Source organism: Drosophila serrata, unplaced genomic scaffold, assembly GCF_035046125.1.
Source record: "Drosophila serrata isolate PLE 108 unplaced genomic scaffold, ASM3504612v1 contig_217, whole genome shotgun sequence".
In the NCBI taxonomy this organism is placed as follows: Eukaryota; Metazoa; Arthropoda; class Insecta; order Diptera; family Drosophilidae; genus Drosophila; species Drosophila serrata.
Genome location: NW_028257115.1, coordinates 2,050,632 through 2,071,762, shown reverse-complemented (window position 1 = coordinate 2,071,762; position 21,131 = coordinate 2,050,632). Strand labels below are relative to the sequence as shown.

The window sequence follows — 21,131 nt, the reverse complement described above, 5'->3', positions numbered from 1 at the left end:
TAAATATTTTTGTTTTATTTTATTTAAAATACTTGAATTATTTAAAGGATAGTGTTGAAACTTAGTCATTTAGGTTTATTTTATAGAAGCAAAAATAGTTTTTTTTAACAAAAACACTCCTTCAAAAATAAAAACAGTTTGTTTTAAAGCTGTAGTAATATTAACAATTTCTCTGCACATATATAAACAACTAATTATTAAATATCCATATGCTGATATCGAACTGGTTCCAAAACAACTAGTTCACGTATACCTGTTGCGCTCTCCAGCTGTTAAAAGCTTTTCATTCTTATTTCTGTTGATTTCGCGAACAGTTTACCTTAGTTTTAATCCGTTTTTTATAATTTTAAGTACATTTAAAGTTATAAGTTCAAAATGCTCTGTCGCTTGGTTGGAAATGGCCATTTAAGCGCCCGATATTCGGCCTCATTCAAGGTGAATAGAAACCAATTAATGGTACAGTTCTGCCAGAAATAGATGTACTGGATTAAAGTCAAAGCATTTATCACTTTGCTATCTTAATTACGCTTTTATTTAATTACCATGTGAACAAAGAATTATAAACTGGTTTTCCAGTCATCATAACAACAGGTGCGATTTGAATGCCAAGTAACAGAAATAGAACAAACAGTTTTGAGTGTAAATAATACACACTACAACATCTGTGTGTGTGAATTGTTTTGATTTAGTGATTGCTGCCAATTGTGATAAGCATTATTTTCGTTTAAACCACGCGATCAGCCCACTCGAGCCGCTCCCCCCTGATCTGGAGTAGTCCACTATTCGACTTATAAATAGTCGCCACTTACGTAACGTTTTTGCACAAACAAGCCCCACACGCACACGCCCGCTCGCTCACCTATACAGTGGCTGACGAAACCCCCTCGAATCCGTAGGCAAACAGCTTTTTATGCTAATAGTTCCATGCGATCTGATCTTTCCAGCTTATTGCGTGCTCCTCGTACTCCACGTCGGGAAAACAGCGAAATGGCAAGATCTACGAGAACGCTGCGGATGCTGTGGCCGATGTCCAGGATGGCGCCAAGATTCTGTTCGGAGGTTTCGGCATTTGCGGTATTCCGGAGAAGATGATCAATGCTCTGAAGGAGAAGGGAGTCAAGAATATAACCGGAGTCTCCAATAATGGAGGTGAGTTGGAACAACAGAGTAGAGATTTTTAAGGATTTATTCACTGACAAGGAGACGGAAGGATATCGGACCTCATTTAGTTGATTTATTCATGATATGGCGTTTGTTAATAACTTCCTTCACTTTTCCCAGGCGTCGACAACACCGGCCTGGGTGTGCTGATCAAGGGCAAGCAACTGTCCAAGGTGATTGGCTCCTATGTGGGTGAGAACAACGAGCTGGTGCGTCAATATTTGGCCGGAGAACTTGCCGTGGAATTGACTCCACAAGGAACTCTGGCGGAGAAGATCCGCGCCGGTGGTGCCGGCATTCCCGCCTTCTACACGCCCACTGGTTATGCCACCTTGGTCCAGGAGGGTGGTGCACCCGTTAAATACACAAAGGATGGCAAGGTTGAGATTGCCAGCGAAAAGAAACCAGTGAAGGAGTTCAATGGCAAGAACTACGTGATGGAAGAGTCAATTTTCGCCGATTTTGCTTTTGTCAAGGCCCAGAAAGCCGATGCCCTGGGCAATCTGGTGTTCAACAAGGCAGCTAGAAATTTCAATGCACCCATGTGCCGTGCAGCTAAGATTACTGTGGCTGAAGTGGAGGAACTGGTGCCCGTTGGAAGCCTCAGTCCCGATGAGATCCATGTTCCTGGTATCTATGTGAAGCGCATCTTCAAGGGCACTGATTATAACAAGCGTGTTGAGCGTGTAAGGATCACGGAGCCCAAGGATCCGAGCAAACCCGCCCCGCCACCAAATCCTGCTCAGGAACTGCGTGAAAGAATTGCCCGACGAGTGGCCCTGGAGTTCCGTGACGGCATGTACGCTAATCTGGGTATTGGCATTCCCGTCCTGTCCTCCAACTACATTCCCAAGGGCATGAACGTGCTGCTGCAGTCGGAGAATGGTATCCTGGGCTTGGGTCCCTTCCCCACAAAGGATAAAGTAGACCCGGACTTGATTAACGCCGGCAAGGAGAGCGTAACTGTGGTGCCTGGAGCATCCTACTTCGGCTCCGACGACAGCTTTGCCATGATTCGTGGTGGACATGTGGATATTACCATTCTGGGTGCCATGGAGGTGTCGGCCACTGGAGATTTAGCCAACTGGATGATTCCTGTAAGTCATCGAATTCACTTTGGGTTCCTAGGAAATATTATCCTAATTTTGCATCTCTCCTTTAGGGCAAACTGGTTAAGGGCATGGGTGGCGCCATGGATTTGGTTGCTGCTCCTGGCACCAAGGTGATCATCACCATGGAACACAATGCTCGCGATGGCTCCCCTAAGATCCTGGACACCTGCTCCCTGCCACTCACCGGCAAGGGTGTTATCGATCTGATCATCTCCGAGAAGGCCGTTTTCGAGGTGGAAAAGGGCGTGGGCCTTACCCTGATCGAGGTCGCTGAGGGCTTGACCGTGGACGACATCATTGCCTGCACTGGAGCCAAGTTCGCGGTATCGCCCAATGTGAAGACGATGGGTCAGATCCCAGTTTGAGAAATCCGGATAACAGATATCGCCAGAGAAGCTGCAATACCTCCACTTTGAGTGATAAACGAGTGCATTTATTTTTTTTGTTGATCGTGTGACAAAAAACGTTTCTGTTGTTTCAAAATATATATGTGAATATATATATACATATATAGATCGTGTCGAAGCCAAGTGTAACCCATACCTTTCCCGTTAACCGATGGCCTTGGCCATGTCCTTTAGAGCTCCCGAACGATGGGAGGCACGCATCTGCTTGTTCAGGATGTCGAAGATGCGATTGTACTTGCTGTCGCTCTCGGTGCGGCAGACGGCGCAGAACTGCGAGGAGAGGACATGGAGGGGACTGCGGAAATAGAGTCCCTTCTGCATGGTCAGGCTGTTCTTGTGGTGCGACATCATGTGCAGGAAGATCTCAATGACGGCCAGCAGGGCGCCTATAAAGAAGTTGTAGCAGAACAGCGTGGGCACCAGGAACAGCAAGTACTCGTTCCGTTTGTAACCCAGAATGATGTTCTATATAGAGAAAATTGATAAGTATTTTATTTTAAGCATTTAATTAACATCTTACAACAATTATCATTGTGACAACTGAATCTTTTCTTAAGTAACACGATGATTCTTTTGATATAACTTACACTACTCACGCCATCCATTTGGCAATAATCCTCCCGCTCATAGCCAGGCGTCGCCTTCCTGGGCGCCTTTTGGGGAATATCGGTGGCGGCTCCATGTCTCACCGTATTGGCCAGCACATCGTCCACTTCGTCGCAGAGGGTTCCCCGGAGAAAGTGCTTGGGCACATGGAAATTGCCATGCTTCTTATAGCGCACCTTCATCTGATCGTGGACGGGTTCACCGGTTTCCTCATCGTAGGCAAGTCTCTTCACCCGGGTGGTGTCCGTATAGAAGTACTCCACCTCACCGGTTTCGCAGTTCTGGAGGAGATCCGATCGGAACAGATAAGAGGGAGCGATTAGAGTGTGATTAAGAGCGGGACTAAGAGAGTGATCGAAGAGAAGCAGGTGCCATTCTTTGGTGGCGTGATCATGATCGCCGCTTTTTTGGACATAATTTATGGGCTTAAAATGTGGTACAAATTTGCAAGTCAGATTTCGGGAAGCAAACACACACACACACACGAAAGTCGCCTCTACTTGGGATAAACTATATTCTTAAAATAGATTTTAAAGAGCGAGCTTTAAACGTTTTTAAAGAGTATAAATAACTGTCTGCGAGATTTCTCTTTGCCGCCGCCAAAGTTGTTTATTAAACGCTATCGGCGGCCAAAAATAATAAAAGCAAACGCGCCAGTGGAAATGTTTTTGTGTATCCCGAAAATAGATTCACGTACGCGATCCTCTGATAAGATCTGGCGACCGAACCGTACCATAACCCAAGGCGTATATATACATATATATATGCCCTCAGTGAATCACCTAAGCGACACCTGAGATATATTCAGTCTGCAAGTGTGGACTCCAGACTGCAGAGCTATTAGCACCTGTCTTCTTACCACCTGCATGGCTTCTTCGGTACTAACTAGGGAGTAGAACCTTCCCTTTCAAATCGAAAGCGAACAAGCCCGAACTACTTATCAGCGTCGGCTGGAAATCAGAGGGGATATGGTGCCAGGCTGATCGACAGACGGCGCTTATCATTACTATATATTTATATGGGATTGGCCGGGTGGGGGGTGACTTATCTGCGACAGCCGCTACGCCTATTAACGTATAATTAAGACTTATGGACGCGGCAGAAAATTGTAAATTGCACATGCAATTACTTGGCACTGACGTTTTCCTTTTTTTGCACTGACTTTTGTGGCAATAATCACATTTGAGCTTGAGTTGCATAAGCATTGGCATTCAGGCTGACCGGTTTGCGTGTCAAATGTGATTTGATCGGAATACATATCATATCGTAAAAAAAACAGACCCTTGGAGAAATTGTCGAGTCCCAGCACACGCGATAAGTGCTAAAGTAAGTTATTCTGATGGAATCAAAATTGACAAGGTATTTAATCAAATTTGCGATCGATTTGTCTTCTAAAATTGGCTATTAATAAGAAAGAAATAAGATATATTTCAAGATTTGTGTATGTTTTAAGTTCAATAAATATAAAGACACCATTTACATAGAATAGAAATAAAATAAATACTTGAACTGTATGCAATTCTATTGTTCAATCTTAATGGAACCTTTTTGCGGTGACTAATGCATTAATTATAAGGTACAGATTATAAAAACTAGAAATAACAAATAAAAAAAAATCTAGTATTCATTCATTAAGATTTTAAGGCAATTTTTTAAGACCCTGACCCTGCTAGATTTTTTAAGTAGCCAAACTTGCTTAATATTTCTTTGGCCTTGATTATTATAATAGATATGATATATGAATGCAAATGTCATATTACAAAATTAGTTAGTGATCTTTGTTATAGGAAATTTGGGGATAAATATAAACTGCGCTTAAACAAACACGCAGTAAATATTCAAAAATTTAACGACTACTGTAAGAAAACACAATTGAAATATAGATAGAGGCTTTTAATGAGTATCAGGTACTCCCTCTTGATTTCGGAATACCTGCCACTAAGTACTCACTTTCAGGTATACATATCTATACATCTTCTGGTTGGCCATATGAGGGTTATACAGCAAGAAATAAAAGTAAACACCAGTTTCAAGTGGGGGCTTTGATAATTAAAATTAACCTTTTTTGTTGTATCTCGTTTTGATTACCCATTTTTCTATATATTATTTCTTTTTTGAAATTGCTTCCGTATATAACAAGATAAGGAATTGTTGAAATGAAATTAGCTTTTGTAATACACCAAAACGTGATAAGTAAAACCCTATTTGATCCAGACACCAAGGGCTGATTTCGATAAGAAATTTAAATTTAAATAAAGAAATTCCTTTCATACAAAAAATGTAAATTAATTGAAAATGTTTGCTTATTTTATATATAGTATATTATATGAATATACAATATTTTCTTTATAAGTTCTCTTTCTCTTCCAGTGTAATTTTTTTATTTAAGAAGACCTTTCAATGACGTCAATTATGGAAATGCTTTCCTAATGTCACCAATGTTTACCCCTTTTTTTCTAACCAATGGACAAAAGACTGTAATGGCAGATAAGCGTTAGGGAGAAAAAAAAACGTAAATAAAACAAGGTCACCACTCAGCTAATCAATGTGACTAGATAATCGGATACTATATTTTTTTTTTTTTTATAAATTTGGATTTGACTGAATTTGTTTTGGCTTAGTCTAGTCCCCCTCAGTCACAGTTGGCTTAGTGCCGCAGAGCACTCGACTGTAATTAACTGAGATTGCTACCTGTCCGGCATTTTATGGTTACCTTAATATGGCCCAGACAGACGAAAGAACCGACAAAAAACCCACTGATCCCGTCTTTCTATTTCTGTTTTTCTTCGAATTTTGGCAAGTAAAAGTACGAAAACGGGTTTACAGCGGATCGGCAATGCCTGAGATGCAGACTCCGGCAAATAACACACATACGCACTGTTGGCCCTCTCTCTCTCTCTCTGTGTTAGCCGCTAACATTTTGGCCACTTACCTTTATGGAATAACCCATGGCTGTCTGGCTGTCTGGTTGGATTTTCGTTCACAGTTATGTCTGGCTTCGGTTTTTTTATTTGTTTTACTTCCTTTTGCACCGAAATTAATTACCACAAACAAAGAGAACTCACACAATCGACATATATCTAGTGACTAGATATGTGCGAATGGGGGCTAAGAGGCACCAAATACTTTGATCCACTATAATTTAAATAAATAAATATATATGGATGGGGAAAACTATGTGACAACGGTGGAAATTTTGAAACCGGTTAGTCGGTTTTTCTGCTGCCTTTGTTGTTTGCGTTTCATTTGCCGATTGTCTCTGTGTGTTTTTATTTTGATTCCAACAGCAGCAACGACCTGTTGTTGACTTCCCAACCGATTTAGGAGAACCGCAATTAAATTTGCATAGACACTTGACGGAGTGTTGTTGCTGTTTCTCAAGATATCAATTTCTAAATTCGCGTTTCCTCTCCGGGATCCAACTTTTTCCACACACGCACACCGAACAACTGACGAATCGGTTGGGAGAGCGCGTTGCGAGCAGTATGGCCGTAAAAATAAACAGAAAGCTTTTTTTAAACACTAACAGAAATATTAAACAAATACGAAAAATACCATACGATATGAATAAAAAAAAATACCAAGATGATTCGGAATTTGATTTTAAATTCTTGAATAAATTCCGAAATTTTTCATTTTCATTGTTATTGGCTCTAAAAATGTAAAATTGATATAAAATATTATATATGAATTGAAATGATTGTTTGAATAAAGTATAAATATACTACTTTTATTATTTTATTTTTTTGAGCAATATAAAATGTAAACTTTGATAGATTTTAAGGTTTCTTGGCGACAGTAATAATAAACTATTACTAAAAAGAGCTTGTTAGTATTAATATTATAAAGAAAATAATAAAGTTTGTGTCATATTTTATATTTTCTATAATTTTTCACTATTTCTTTGTTTGATTAAAATAAAGCTTTCCTGTTTTTTAAGTGAAAAATAAACAATTTTGGACACTGTGCTTGAGCTTTTAGTTATTAGCTTTTCTTAGCCTAAAGTGTATATCTCAGCTAACTTTCACTGGTTGGGATTTAGCTTTTCCTATAAAAAGTAAATAATTTGTTAAATTTTTGATTATTGAACTTTTGGGAGGTTCAAATGCGATCGCCAAAACTGGTTAAGGGGTTTATTTGTGTTTAATTTGGTTAACTTTTGTTGCTGTCTTTGTTTATAATATAAAATGCACACAATTTAATATATATATATATTTTTTTTTCTGAAATATATATTTCGCTACGCTGAGTTCCGCTCTAGACTACGGCGTCTGATTATCGTACAATTATCTTTATAAGATTATCAGTTTACGGGAATGAGAGGTGTTGAGCGGCTTCGACTGGGATCCCAAATTTAGTATCCGTCCGTTGGGCCAGGCATTCGGTTCAGATCCCTCCCACTCCTGAATTGTGGTTCCACCAAGGAACTCCCCCATTCGCAGTCGCAAATAATATCTTGTCTCCGGTGCGGTTTAATTGCGTATGATAAAAGATTTATATACCTTGAGAGCTCAAGTAGCTTTATCAAATACTCAGCTCGCTACTTTATCGCCGCCATGAAGTGAGTCGTCTTCGTGTTCTTCTGGTTTTGGGATTGTAAAAAAAAATTAGCTAACGAATGACAAAACATGATGCTCCCAAGTAAATCGCGATTAAACAATTGTATATATATTCTTAACGACTTTTAACCTTTTTGGGGGAAAAATGTGTGTGCTTTGGAGCAACCTCCACCTCCTTTGGGGGCTAATTGGTTATATTTTTTTATTATATGATCCCGAACCGTTTTTATCAATCAATCAATTCGTTTCACAAACAAGTTGTAATTGTTTCCTTGATAGCGCCGATATAAAAACTGTGACGGTTTACCCAACAACCGAATCGGAATTAACGACCCCCACAAAGCCAGCGAATGGCAGTAAAGATGATGATTATGATCCCCATCAGCACCGCGATGTCAAGAAACCCACAACGTAAGTAAATATTGTGTTATATTAAATAATAACCATGTGGAATATTTTCCATGTTTTATTTGCTCTTATAGAAACTGGCAGACCTTTGCCCATTTCTTAAAGGCTTCCATAGGCACTGGGGTCTTGGCCATGCCCAGTGCCTATCTCCCATGCGGGTTATGTAAATGGAACGATCCTTACCCTGATCATTGGACTCCTGGCTTTATATTGCCTGCATATTTTGGTAGGGTTTTCCTATTAAAGTTTTTGGGGATATATATATTAATCTATTCTTTTACAGATCAGCTGCATGTATATTCTGTGCAAGCGGCAGAGAGTTCCATATGTTAGCTTTTCCGATGCCATGAAACTGGGCCTAAAACAGGGTCCTCCCTGGCTCCGTTGCCTGGCCCCCATAGCCGTGTAAGTATATAAGTAAATAAATAACACAATAACACAATAACACTTGGTAATATCTACAGAATGTTGTTATAAATTTGTAATCGCAGCTTTGATTATTATCTTTAAAAGTGCTTTTTAATGACGAATTTATTGGGTTATATGACTCTTATCTTGTCATAATCAGTTGATTTTAATTAGTTCAAAACGTGGCCAAGTGCAATGTCAGTGCTTTGTAATGCCAACTAAATTTATACTATAAAGAACTAAAGTATTTTCAGAAAAGTGGGTTAAATTTAAGTGGAATCAAGCGGGAAATTAATAGAAGTTTTATTGGACTGAAAATTTGTTTAAAATTAAATATATTTAAGTAAATTGAGGTGTGGTTTATATATTGCTCAATTGCAAGTATAGTCTTTAATACTTATTTATAAATTATCATATTTAATGGCATGCCTTCCTTTTAACTTACCTTTATTTACTTCTCGTTCTTTAGACCCTTTGTGGATGGCTTCCTGGCCTTTTATCACTTTGGCATTTGTTGCGTCTATGTGGTTTTCATAGCTGAAAGCATCAAGCAGCTGGTGGATGAGTATCTGGTGGTTTGGGATGTCCGTTTGCATATGTGCATCATAATTGTACCTCTCCTGTTAATATACAGCATTAAAAATTTGCAATTATTGGCTCCGTTTTCCAGTGCAGCTAATTTACTATTAGCTGTGGGTGAGTGCTCCCTTGTTTATTAATTAATCTCTTTATTTAATGTTTGTTAATTTATTTTCTTTGATTTCTTCTAGGTTTTGGCATCATTTTGTATTACATATTCGATGACTTGCCACCGCTGAGTGAAAGAAAAGCTTTTGTGGCAATCACTGAGCTGCCTACCTTCTTTGGCACCGTACTCTTTGCCTTGGAGGCAGTGGGTGTGGTAAGTAAACCGAATCCATATAATTACCTGATCTATATAACTAAGTATTTTCTTGGATGACATAAGATCCTGGCAATTGAGGAAAACATGGCCACACCCAAGGCCTATGTACGTCCTTGTGGTATCATGAATATTGGCATGGGCATAGTCCTGGGCCTTTACATACTTCTGGGTTTCTTTGGTTATTGGAAATACGGGGATGAAGCCTTGGGCAGTGTTACCCTGAATATTCCCCAATCGGAAATGTGAGTTGTTTCTTATCCGTTTTTGCCTTGTGATTAATTTATTTAATAATGTTTCAGACCCGCACAGGTGGTAAAGATCTTTTTTGCCATTACTACTTGGATTTCGTATGCCTTGCAAGGATATGTCACTGCTCATATCCTTTGGGATAAATACTTGTCCAAACATATCAGAGAATCAAGGCGTACAGTGTTTGAGCTGCTTTTCAGGGCCATGATTGTGCTGCTTACCTGTAAGTTATTTTAACTTAAGTTTCTCTATTTCTATTTCTTCTATTTTTCGTTTACTTTTCCAGTTGCTTGTGCTATAGCAATTCCTGATCTTTCGGTGTTCCTTTCCCTGGTCGGATCCTTTTGCCTTTCTATACTGGGTCTCATATTTCCAGCCTTACTTCAGATTTGTGTCCAATATACGGAAGGCTATGGACCATTTAGGATAAAACTGATCATTAATGTGTTGCTTCTGTGTTTCGGAGTCTTTGGTGGTGTTGTGGGCACCTATGTGAGCATTCTGGACATCATCGAAGTGTACAAATAAAAAACGAATTTCGAATTGCGCAATAAATTCTGCATTAATTAAGCAATAAAAACTAGCCCTATATATTAAATACTATAGCCAAGTCAAATTGCCACAGTAGACCAAATATTTTTAATTTTAATTAAAAGCTTAGCGCACACACATTTCTTGGCTTGGTTTTAGGTTGAGGGGGGAAAATGCAAGGCATTTGGAAATATGCAGTATGAAGGGAGGTGGTGAAGGGACCAGGCCAGTTGCAACGAACTGTAATTAAATGCAACCGCAATTAACACAAAAGCGCCGCAGGTCAGAAAGCCAGACACAGGACTCGACTCGGCTGCCCCATCCTTTTTGCACCACTGCCATCCGGAATCCTGCTGCATTTTATTTACAATGTTTTGCTCACAGGTTATACTGACAACGCTACTCGGCTTCCTTCCTGGCCGCCCGACCTCAACTCAAACCCAACACAACCCCAATTCCAGGACCTCTTTGGTCTGTCTTTTGCTTGTGTGAAGGGCACACAGAGAGGGAGGGAGGGGAGCTGGACTCAGCCGCAATGACCGCCGGGGCCCTAAGAAGCCAAAGAGAGAAATGGACAAATGCCTGAATGCCAGCACTACGAGAGCAACTCAAAGAGTTTTGATTCAACAAATTAAATAGAAAACTAATTCATTAAAGGTTTCAAACAAAGATAAAGGAAACCTATAAAATGGTTAAGGAATAAAAATGAAAACTCTAAAATGTAGGTACTTTTCTATATCTTTCCAGGCTATTTTAATTTTAGTCAAAAGCATGAAAGGCAGTGAAGGAATCATTTGCGACCCTATAAATCATATATATTATTGATCAGCATGAACAGCCGAATCGATCTAGGCATGTCAGGAAGAAAAAAAAAATTCAAAATTTTTTCAATTTTTTACATCGTTTAAATTAAAAAAAAAAATTAGAAAAATTTGAATTTTTAAAAATTTTATATTGAGTAGGCAGATTGTTAACCTTATAAAAACTAGCATAGGAAAGTTTTCCGATTGCAAATTAATGCATTTTTGGCTTAGTTATGATAGATTTTCATTTCAAGGATAAACAAATTTCAGGTTCCCTAAATTAGATTCCTCTGAAGCTCTTTTTCAACAAGCAATTTAAAATTTCTATAACAAAAGTAAAAGGTTTTTACTGTATTTTTTAGGTAGCTTTTAAAATAATTTATTTATATAATAGAATCAATGATTTAACATTTTATTATTTTCTTTACAATTTCATAATATACATATTTCATTCAAGTTTACTCTAAACTCCATATCTTTTTCCCGTCCTTTATAATACTGAATAATTAATTAAAATATTAATAAATTAAATCTCATAGTTATAAAAATCTGGCTTTGACACTTTTTTGTTATAATTGGCTTTTCCTATTTTTACATTAAAGCCACAATTTCTTTAATTAATTTTTGAGCAATCCCTCGGTGTTGTTGTCTGCTGCCTGGCTTCCCTGCTGCGCGTCTCTGAAATGTGTTGAAATGTCGTTGGCTTTGTACGTTTAATTACTCTTTTGACGGAAATAACACAACATTCGTGTATTTGAGATTGGTAACAGCAAAACTGCAACAGCGAAGGGAAAGGATCGGGTCTTGGAGTGCCAGAAATTGAACATGATGCAAGTGAACCAATAAAAATTGGGTTGAGTTCTACTTGTTTTTAAATTAAGGCAACAAATTGGTGAGATTTTTCTCCCTTAGACTTAAGACTTCAATTTAGTTTTCTCCTGGAGGCTACTGCTCCCCATCATCAATTTCTGTTGGATTTCGTTTTTACTTTGATGGAGGACATTAAATGACAAGTTTTACCTTTGTGTTGCTCTTATTTATTTCTGTTTTTCTTGCTTTATTTATATATAATTCTCCCCTCTAAGAGCTGGAGCATTTTAATTATATTTGTGCAGGCAGGCAGCGGCGTCAGGCAGTCAGGTTTTAGTGCTTCCGGTCAGTTGATTCTGGGGGTCTGAGCAATTGAATTACGCACAATTCCACAGGTAAGGAGTACACATGGGCAGCAGGGCCATGGCCTTCGGGGTTTTATATCGCTTTTCAGTCTAGTCCAGGGAATGCGTAAAAGTTAATTAGAGAAAGCCATGAATAAATTTGCCATGAAAAACTTAATTTCGCCTCGTCCCCCCTATTAGTAGCTGCAGCAGCCTCTCAATTTCTGTCTGTGTTTATTCCCTTCGTAATTAAATTCTGTAGATATATATTAATGTACTTGTATATATCTGCACTTGTCTAAAGTTCATTATTACTATTGGTTTTGTGTAATGTTTAAGCCTGCTGAGGAATTTATAGTTACTTGATACTTGTCTCTATTGTTTAATTACTTAGTTGCAGTCTCTGACTTTCTGAATTTGACTTTCTTCAGTTGATTTTCTCAAAATTAAGCCTTTTATTTAATGTTTATTAACACATGCACTTGCTGTACATTATTTAACAATTTAATATGTTCTTGTTTCATCTATTGTTGTATTGCATTTGAATTTAAAGACTATTTAACTGTGGCCAGCTTGTCAGGGGGAATGATGTATGTTTCTGTGGCTTAGCTTTGGCGCTTATTTGTGCTGGGTTGGAGATATTTATTTTCACTTTAATACACATTCATGAAAATATAATTGATTTAATTTGATTGAAATTTAATTGAATGACTAATAGATGAGTTTTATTTTTATGAGCCGTACACGAAAATATAGAACACTCATAAACCTGAATATTTGATTTGTTTTGTTTCAAGTCAGAAGTTTGTAACGCAGTGGAGGAGTCATTTCCGATCATATAAAGTATATACATATATTCTTGATAAGCATCAAAAGAAGACTCGATCTAGCCATGTCCGTCTGTCCGAATCTACGCAAACTAGTTCCTCAGTTTTGAAGCTACCACATTTTTATCTAATATGATTCTTTTGGTTTTTGTTTTGCGAAAATCTGAATACTATATAAAATAACTGCCAGAGAAACGGTAAATAAATGTAGAGGATCAGTTAGTATCATCTTTCAAGATTAAGTTACTTAGAACAGTAAGTAACTATGAGCAGTAAGTAACTATGATCATTAAGTAACAATGAACGTTAAGTATCTCTAAATAGTAAGTATCGATGGCCAGTAATTAACTATGATAAGTGAGTATCTATGAACAGTAAGTAAGTATGACTGTTGAGTAACTCTGATTAGTAAGTATCAATGAACATTTAGTAACTCTGAACAGTAAGTATCTATAATCAGTAAGTATCTATGAACAGTAAGTAACAATGATCAGTAAGTATCAATAAACATTAAGTAACTCTGATCAGTAAGTATCTATGACTAGTAAGTATGTAAAGGGGACCATGGCAATAAGGAAATAAATTGGAATATAAAGCCAATAGCTTCTTCATACATAATATAATTGTCATGATTAAGACTTACCGCAGTAAGGGACACGTCATTGTTTTCTTCTTTCCAGTGTTGTGACCAAGAATGCTGATTCCATCCAAAGTGAGCTTCTTCCTAGTCATCCAGATGTATTTCATTGGCCACGTCATTTTTTTGGGGTCGAAGGGTGATCACTTGCACTATCACTTGAGATGTTAACACTAGGTACCCCTAGGACAGACTGAGGAGCGCGGGCCCTCAGCGCCTCTATTTATAGTCCGCGAGCAGAGCAGAGAAGAGCAGAGCAGAGAAGAGCAGAGCAGAGAAGAGCAGAGAAGAGCAGAGAAGAGCAGAGAGGAGCAGAGAAGAGCAGAGAAGAGAGTGTGAGTGCGTGGGAGAGAAGCTATTGCCTCTAGAGATTAACATAGAGCGATTAACATAGCGAGAGAGGGGGAGCGGCAGAGAGCAGCAGCGAGCTGATATTTAATTTAACTATGATCAGTAGTATCAATGAACATTAAGTAACTCTAAACAGTAAGAATATATGATATATATATTATATATTAATCTAGAATTTTGTGTAAAATTTTATAAAATCAGACTAATATATTATATAGTCATTATTATATAGTCATTACTTCATTGTTTTTTAATAATAATAATAATAATAAAAATAAATAAACTAAATTGCATTAATTCCTAGTGATCGAATTTCAATCTGCAAGGGTATATTTAGGGTATGTACTTTAGGGTATAGGAGGTTTACTTATGTATTTTCCCAGGGTTTCCCGATTTTATTTCAAGTATGTTAATTTTCCACACAATCTTGTGCGCTGTCAGCCACGTTTATTAGCCAGATTTTGGGTGGGCTGCCTTACCCTAAGCCTGAGCTTATCACACACATCTTTTCCCCTGTCAGGAAAGGAAGTTTTCCAGCGATTTCAACTGCTTAATTCGCCTCAAATTCCTTCGTGTACAAATGACTCATTTTTATTCATTCAGCTAATTTTTTGGGGCTTAACTCCAGGCAAAAAGGGGTGGAGCAGGAGATGGTGGAGCTCGCAGATGGCTGCTCATGGCAATTTGTACTCTCTATCGTAACATTTCTATCTCTATATGCAGCCTGCAGAATCTTCAGCTTCTGTCCTCACTCCTTTGGGTTGGATGGAGTGTGTGTGTGTGTGTGTGTGTATGAGTGTAAGAGTGTGTGTTTACCGCAGCAAAATGATTTATTTTACGCCACGCTAAACACACACGTACCTAGAAACAAGAGGAAGGGATACAAGTGGCAGGAGTAACAGGAGCACTAAGAAAAACAGGCTATGTAGGAAGAAAAGTGTATTTTAATGGAAAAGAAATATATATATCTTAAGGAAAAGTTTGCCTTATTATAAAAAATATTTATTTTTAAATTATATCCATAGGTAATTTGTATATTTAAATCATTTCTATTCCTTTCCATTCCTTTAATAAGAAAAGGTTTCTCTAATAAGTCTTCATATAATCTATTTTAAAAAATTTGTAGCCTATTTTTCAGAGTGCATGGGTTTTTAGGAGAGGAAGCTGCAGGAGCATTGGCAACAATAGCGACAAGCGACGCATTGTTACTGCGGCTGGGGCTTTTCGGGTTCGGTTTTCTCACTGAGGTTTCTGTATTTATTTAAGCCCAAACATTTTGTACATTTCATGCAACCAGACAGCTAGGAGGCAAGGACGCCTCGCCGCAGCAACAGCAGCGGCAGCAGGGAGCGGAGGAGGTAACAACATTTGCTATGAATAAATAACGAACGAATGAATGAACGAATGGATGGATGAATGAATGGCTGCATGTATGGTCGGATGGAAGGATGGATGGATGGGTGACGACACAGCAAGCGACGTGTCTCAACTGCGGGCATGTGATTTATGTTCTGAATACATGGCACTATAATAAGCACTTGAGGGTTTCAAAAAAAAAGGGGTGCCTCCCACGAGGATCCTGCACATTGATTGTCGGCTAATACAAACTCCCCTTTCACCTGGGCAAACCCAATGCCCTGAACACTGGCTCTTGGGCCACTTTCGCACATTTGCGGCAGATAAAAAACCGGGCATGAAAAGCTGTCTGGCCAACCAAAAAAAAATAAAAGGGATCATTGTTATGTATGCCACATATTTCCACAAATACCCCAGATATTCAGCTTTGTTAAGCACGGACAAAAAATTTGAGGGATTAGCAAGGTTAAGCTTATGAAAATAAATGATAAATGTATTTAACTTGAATTATAACTCAGAAAGAGATGGTTAATCCCATAAATAGGTATTTTTTCAAATGAAAACATTTCTTTAACCACTTTAACTTTGGAAAATCTAGTTTAAATACAAGCTATTTTTTCTTCTAAATAAAAAGGCAATTTTCTTTACTTTACTGATATAAAATATCCAACAAAAATATACTTCAGTGTAGGCGTTCATATGGAAAATATGCTGGGCCTCCGAACAGGGTTTGGCCAAACGTTTTTCCTCTTTTTTTTTTGTTGGTTTGTTTTGGGCCTCAGCCGTTGCAGGTGCGTTAAACATTTATGAGCAGGCAAAGCGCTGATTTTAATAGGGATATAGGCGTCGGTGGTATGATAAGGGTAAAAGCACCGCAGAAATGATTATGAATGCCCCTGTGTTATGCATAATTCATAATGTTAAAGTGACCCCATTGCGTATACGCAATAATCATACGCCATGTGGCACACGGCAGCAGCAGTAGCCACCAGGTTTTGCCTTTATTGGGCACTTGAGCCCGCCCCAAGGGGTGAGTGTGAGTGTGTTTAAAGGACTGGGAATCAATCATTGATTAGAGGAAGCCCTCAATGACCTTGTGGAGGAGGCATAATTCCTAGAACATCCCTCCCACCTTAATTGGGCTGGGTGCGCTTTCATTTCCGTGCAACTGTGTGAATTAGTTTTTGGTCCCAGCGCACCGTCAAGTGCTCAACCTGACAGCCACTGACAGTTATCGTCTTCATCAGCGAGACAAACAGACCTCATCACTCCCATCCATACCTTCACTCCGGATTGCCTTGCTATATTTCTCGATATATACATATATTTGTATATATATATAGATATATCCCTCCTGCTGTTGCCGCTGACGATGAGCAACTGTCATGTCATGAGCTCGCTGAGCTCGCACTTGGCATGTCAATGCTCTGCTTCCTGGCCCTTACACCCGGACACCCGGGTACCCCACAGCGGTAACCAAAACCAAACCAACAGAGCACAGCAGCAGCAGCCAACCTTCAACCTGCCGTCGATGTCCTTCCCCTCTACATTGCCCCACCTCTCTCTCTGGGAGCCATAATTTATGCCGCATGTTTGCCATAACTCAATGGCTGCGCGACTGCGGCGAGCTGAGAATTTCACAGAAATGAAGAAAGAAGCGACAGACGGAATGCAGTTAGAAAAAATTAGTATAACTAAGTTTAAAGGTGATAAACTAAGAATATTAGGCTCATATTTCCTTTATGAGATATGAAATTAGTTAAGTAAATTGTATACAACGAAATAATAATGTTGTTTAGAAAGAAAACTATCCTAATAATTATATTTTCTTTTTTATTTAATATCAAAAATAATTCCAAAGAATTGATCTCACCTAAAATGTGTCTTAAATTAATCTATATTTTATATATTAATTAAGAGCATATAGAAATTTGTCTAACATTCTGCTAAATTAAAAGAAACCTTTTGTGAAAAAGGCTTTAAGAGATTGAAATCACCTTATGAATCTGCGTCAAAGTATGCTACATTTTATGTATTATTTGAATTCACTTAAAAATATGTCTTAAATATGCTATATATTTTATTTCATCAATTCAATGACAGCAGTTTATTTTAACAAACCTTTCTAAAGGCTCTAAAGATTCTATATTTCAAATGTAAATCCCTTTACTCAGTTGTTTTAAGTTCTAACTTAGACTGTTATTTTTTCCAGTGTTCTAAGGACCTTCAACTGTATGTGTGTCTTCGTTTGTGTGCGGCTGATGAAGTCCAATCGATAAATGCGATTCCCTGGCTTGAGCTTGAGCTTGCCATCTCTCGCCCTCCGTACATTCTGGGCTGCGTTTTTGTCGCCGATTGAGCGAACAATTGCTAGATGGCGGCCAAGATGAATTGCCTGCAATTGTGCGCATTGCTAACCATTTGTTAGCCAACAGGAGCAGAGCAAGGAGCAAGTGGCAAGGAGCTGACGAGCAGCAAGGAGCGAGGCAGCAGGATAACAGCAAATTTTTTCGAAGCGGCTTTAGAGCCGGGCTTAGTTTTAGACCCACTTTTCAGATAAGGACAGCAGGCAGTGGGATGGGGGAAAAGCGGAGAAAATGTAATGCCAAAAACCATTCCCCGCCATCCTCTTCGATACAAGCCCCCATTAATAATTATGGTTATAGCCCTTTTTTGGACCAGTGCAAATGTTAATGGCCATTCGGTTGCCTGGTTCAAATCGATTTTCACTGCCAGAGCCATTTTCCCATTTCACATTTACCATTTCCCATTTCCCATTTTCACATTTCGCAATCTTTGCGCTTGTAAATTGCAAAATACACAAAGATATGGGATGAACCACAGGCCACTAATTAGCCGAAAAACATTGTCATAGCAAATGCACATCCAACTCCACCATATGCCAAGTATGTACGTATATATATTTTATTGCCTTTTGGTCTGGCTTAGCCCACTAAATCCCTCCTCCAACTCCTCCTCCTCCCTCTGCATGCATGTGTAATTCATTAGGCCCAAAAACAAATTGCGGTAATTTGTGTCAGTGGGTTAAGCACACGCTAATATAAGGTTAATGGCAAACTATCTGTATTTAATTTTAATGCGAATCAAATTGAATTTATATCAGTATACGCCACACACGCACAGCAAATGTTTAGGAAAGCCACAGAGGAAGTGTAAATGGTACTCTAATTAATTATATTGAATGCAAATATTTGAATAAATTTGAAGCTTAAACATATTCTGATTTCAGTGCATCCACATTTCCCTCGTGTGAATCAGAAACTTGTATCCATTAAATTGGCAGCCGCATTTAATATTTTAAAATCTGACAAAACATTGTAATTGTAAATCAGACAACAGAGGATGAGAGATTTATATTTATGAGCGATAAAATAATTAGAATTACAGGGAAAAATAAGGAAGGTAATCAATATTTAAACAGTGCCTTTTAGGTTTCTTGTACTTTTAGGAGTGACATTTTAAATTCAACAGGATCTTAAATAGTTATAATTAAATAAATTAAGAAAAAGGGGATACAGGAATAGAATATATGGAAATTAAAATCTTACTAACTCTTTAACTCTTTAATGAGCTACAAATTGTATAAAAATAAAACAGAAAGCTATTGAAACCAAGGTTTCCTTTTCCCTTTATTATTCCTTATATACTTTCCTTGCTATTTATTTCACTTTCTCTTAAATTCCAAAATAATGCCTTAAACATGCAACTCAATTAACTCTTTATAGATGTTCTTACATTCCTTCTACCCCGAAACAAAATTCAAAGAATGTGACTCCCCCTAAATGAGCAGTAAATTCACTGGCCTACACCCTGGCCTTATCCATTTTATTGAGTGTTAAATTATGTTTAATTTGTGTTTGAATAAATTTTTGGCCACGTTCGTGCTAAAGCACCAAATCGGGTTAAATAAAAATGCAATGAAATGAGAAATATTTGCTTACGTTGGCCATAAATGTGCACACTAATTGAATAATGTGTAATTGTTTTCACATTTTGCGGTTAGCAAAAACAAACGCGATTGTCCGAAAATTTGTTGGAATTTAATTTCGATTTGTTTTGGTGGTGGCACGACCGGAAAATGGTAAATTCGTGATAAAAATAATGAGGCAAAAGCAACAGAGGCCAGCAAAGCACAACCAATGAAGTGTAGTGAGTTATTTGGTGAGGCAAATTGTCCAAATGGACATGGCCATGATAAACTCGGGCATTTTATTGCAGGTCAAATCCCCGTACATATCTATGAGGGATCTCCTGGATATATCTCGCTCCCTATTTATCTTTGGGTTGACTCCGCTCTCGCCTTAACAAATAAGCATTTCCCCTTTTGACCAGCCTCGGAGTCCTGCTGCTGCTGTTATACATTTTTTTGGTAGTTTTATTTTGGCATAAAGCCAAAGATAAATGGCGAATTCCAAATGCCAACAAGCGGGGAAGGTCATCTGAGTTGGGGGGAAGGGGGGCAACCATAACAAATCTTGCTAGCGCTCCCAGGACTGCCCCCCTTTTTCGAGGGTCGGATTTATGTGCGCTCATGTCACTGCACACAAAAAGTTAAACAGCGCGCAACGGAAGTGCGACAACGACAACAGACTCAGTCGCAGGGATATGGAGCCAGGAGCCAGGATGCCAGGATGCCAGGCAAAGCACGCAGCTGAATTTGTAGCTGGATCTGGATCTGGACAATCAGGAAACAAGACGGGACTGCAATTGCTCTAGCTGTTGGAATCCCCGACGTGCTCTCATTATCGTGAATCACCAAACTAAATACGCCCAGCATAAGTATATCAAGGACCAAAAGGCAAAGGCAGCAAAAACAAACAGGAAATTCTCTAGAGAATGAGCAGATTTTTCAAGGGTGTAGATGAATTTCAATGTGCTGAAAATATGGTGATTTTAAAGGGATTAAAAAAAGGTATTTGAAAGAGGAGTTTTACTTTCTTACTTAGATTTAAACGTTCATATGTCCAAGCTTTACCTAAAGACATTTAGCTTAAAGAAAACCTAGTTTACTTCCCATTAAAGAAGACATTTTAAAACTTACTTGAGCTTGGTAAACATAATTATTTTCAACATTTAAGTTTTTTTATTTTCTAATTAAACTTCTGTGCCTATTTAATCACATTCCCATTCAAATACCCCCTAGGCAATATCGCACTTAAAATAGCAAATGAAAAATCGCCAAATGAATAAATAATTATGGCCTTAAGCCATTTGAGTTCCTTCACTTCCTTCCTTTTTGTCTATATATTTTTTTTTGTCTGAATAAAATCCCAGACAGTTTCGCCGTAATCTGAATAACCTTCCTCATCCCATGCAGCCAAAGTGTGTCAACTAGTTTTATCTCGCCTTGAGCGGCGGCAAAGTAAGGGGAGGCATCATCACCAGTTCCAGGCCGGGGAAAGCCCACCAGCGGCATTACCATTACCTGATCACCAACAGGGCGTATATGGGACTCGCAAAAAAAAGAAGGGGAAAAATAAGAAAAATTTGCGAACATTTTCGCTGTTGTTTTCGCTTTTTTTTGCTTTTTGTTTTACCTGTTTTTATAGCTAGAGCCAACTTCCGTTGCCTGTTGACATATTTCCACTTCATTGGAACTAACAGAGTCAAATGAAGAGACAGCCGCGAGGCTAGGCG

General features: G+C 38.4%; 3 protein-coding genes across 4 annotated transcripts; 2 read left to right on the top strand and 1 right to left on the bottom strand.

Annotated features, from left to right (window-relative positions):
* The first annotated feature begins 1 nt into the window (after window position 1).
* Window positions 2-2,782, top strand: SCOT (Succinyl-CoA:3-ketoacid CoA transferase). The gene is made up of 4 exons (XM_020958805.2): window positions 2-435; window positions 945-1,149; window positions 1,282-2,258; window positions 2,324-2,782. The coding sequence occupies exons 1-4, from the start codon at window positions 376-378 to the stop codon at window positions 2,636-2,638; spliced, it is 1,557 nt and encodes a 518-aa protein (XP_020814464.2). The 5' UTR covers window positions 2-375; the 3' UTR covers window positions 2,639-2,782.
* On the bottom strand, window positions 2,685-6,795 carry LOC110188889 (uncharacterized). 2 transcript variants are annotated; one of them, XM_020958806.2, is made up of 3 exons: window positions 6,219-6,795; window positions 3,268-3,567; window positions 2,685-3,145 (listed from the first exon to the last, which is right to left on the bottom strand). In XM_020958806.2, the coding sequence occupies exons 1-3, from the start codon at window positions 6,234-6,236 to the stop codon at window positions 2,825-2,827; spliced, it is 639 nt and encodes a 212-aa protein (XP_020814465.1). In that variant the 5' UTR covers window positions 6,237-6,795; the 3' UTR covers window positions 2,685-2,824. The 2 variants fall into 2 exon arrangements, with proteins under 2 accessions (XP_020814465.1, XP_020814466.1); XM_020958807.2 differs by lacking the exon at window positions 6,219-6,795 and adding an exon at window positions 4,146-4,275.
* A 916-nt stretch (window positions 6,796-7,711) lies between these two features.
* acs (arcus) lies at window positions 7,712-10,394 on the top strand. The gene is given in 10 exon segments (XM_020958804.2): window positions 7,712-7,847; window positions 8,125-8,256; window positions 8,328-8,400; window positions 8,402-8,479; window positions 8,537-8,658; window positions 9,131-9,357; window positions 9,432-9,562; window positions 9,629-9,807; window positions 9,865-10,037; window positions 10,101-10,394. Coding segments are annotated over 10 exon segments (1,362 nt in total). The 5' UTR covers window positions 7,712-7,842; the 3' UTR covers window positions 10,343-10,394.
* Window positions 10,395-21,131: the final 10,737 nt, after the last annotated feature.

Coding starts and splice junctions, on each gene's coding strand:
- SCOT (XM_020958805.2), top strand. CDS start 376: ATGCTCTGTCGCTTGGTTGGAAATGGCCATTTAAGCGCCCGATATTCG. Junction 436..944: donor GATATTCGGCCTCATTCAAG/GTGAATAGAAAC, acceptor TGATCTTTCCAG/CTTATTGCGTGCTCCTCGTA. Junction 2,259..2,323: donor TAGCCAACTGGATGATTCCT/GTAAGTCATCGA, acceptor TCTCTCCTTTAG/GGCAAACTGGTTAAGGGCAT.
- LOC110188889 (XM_020958806.2), bottom strand. Junction 3,146..3,267: donor AAATGGATGGCGTGAGTAGT/GTAAGTTATATC, acceptor TTCTCTATATAG/AACATCATTCTGGGTTACAA.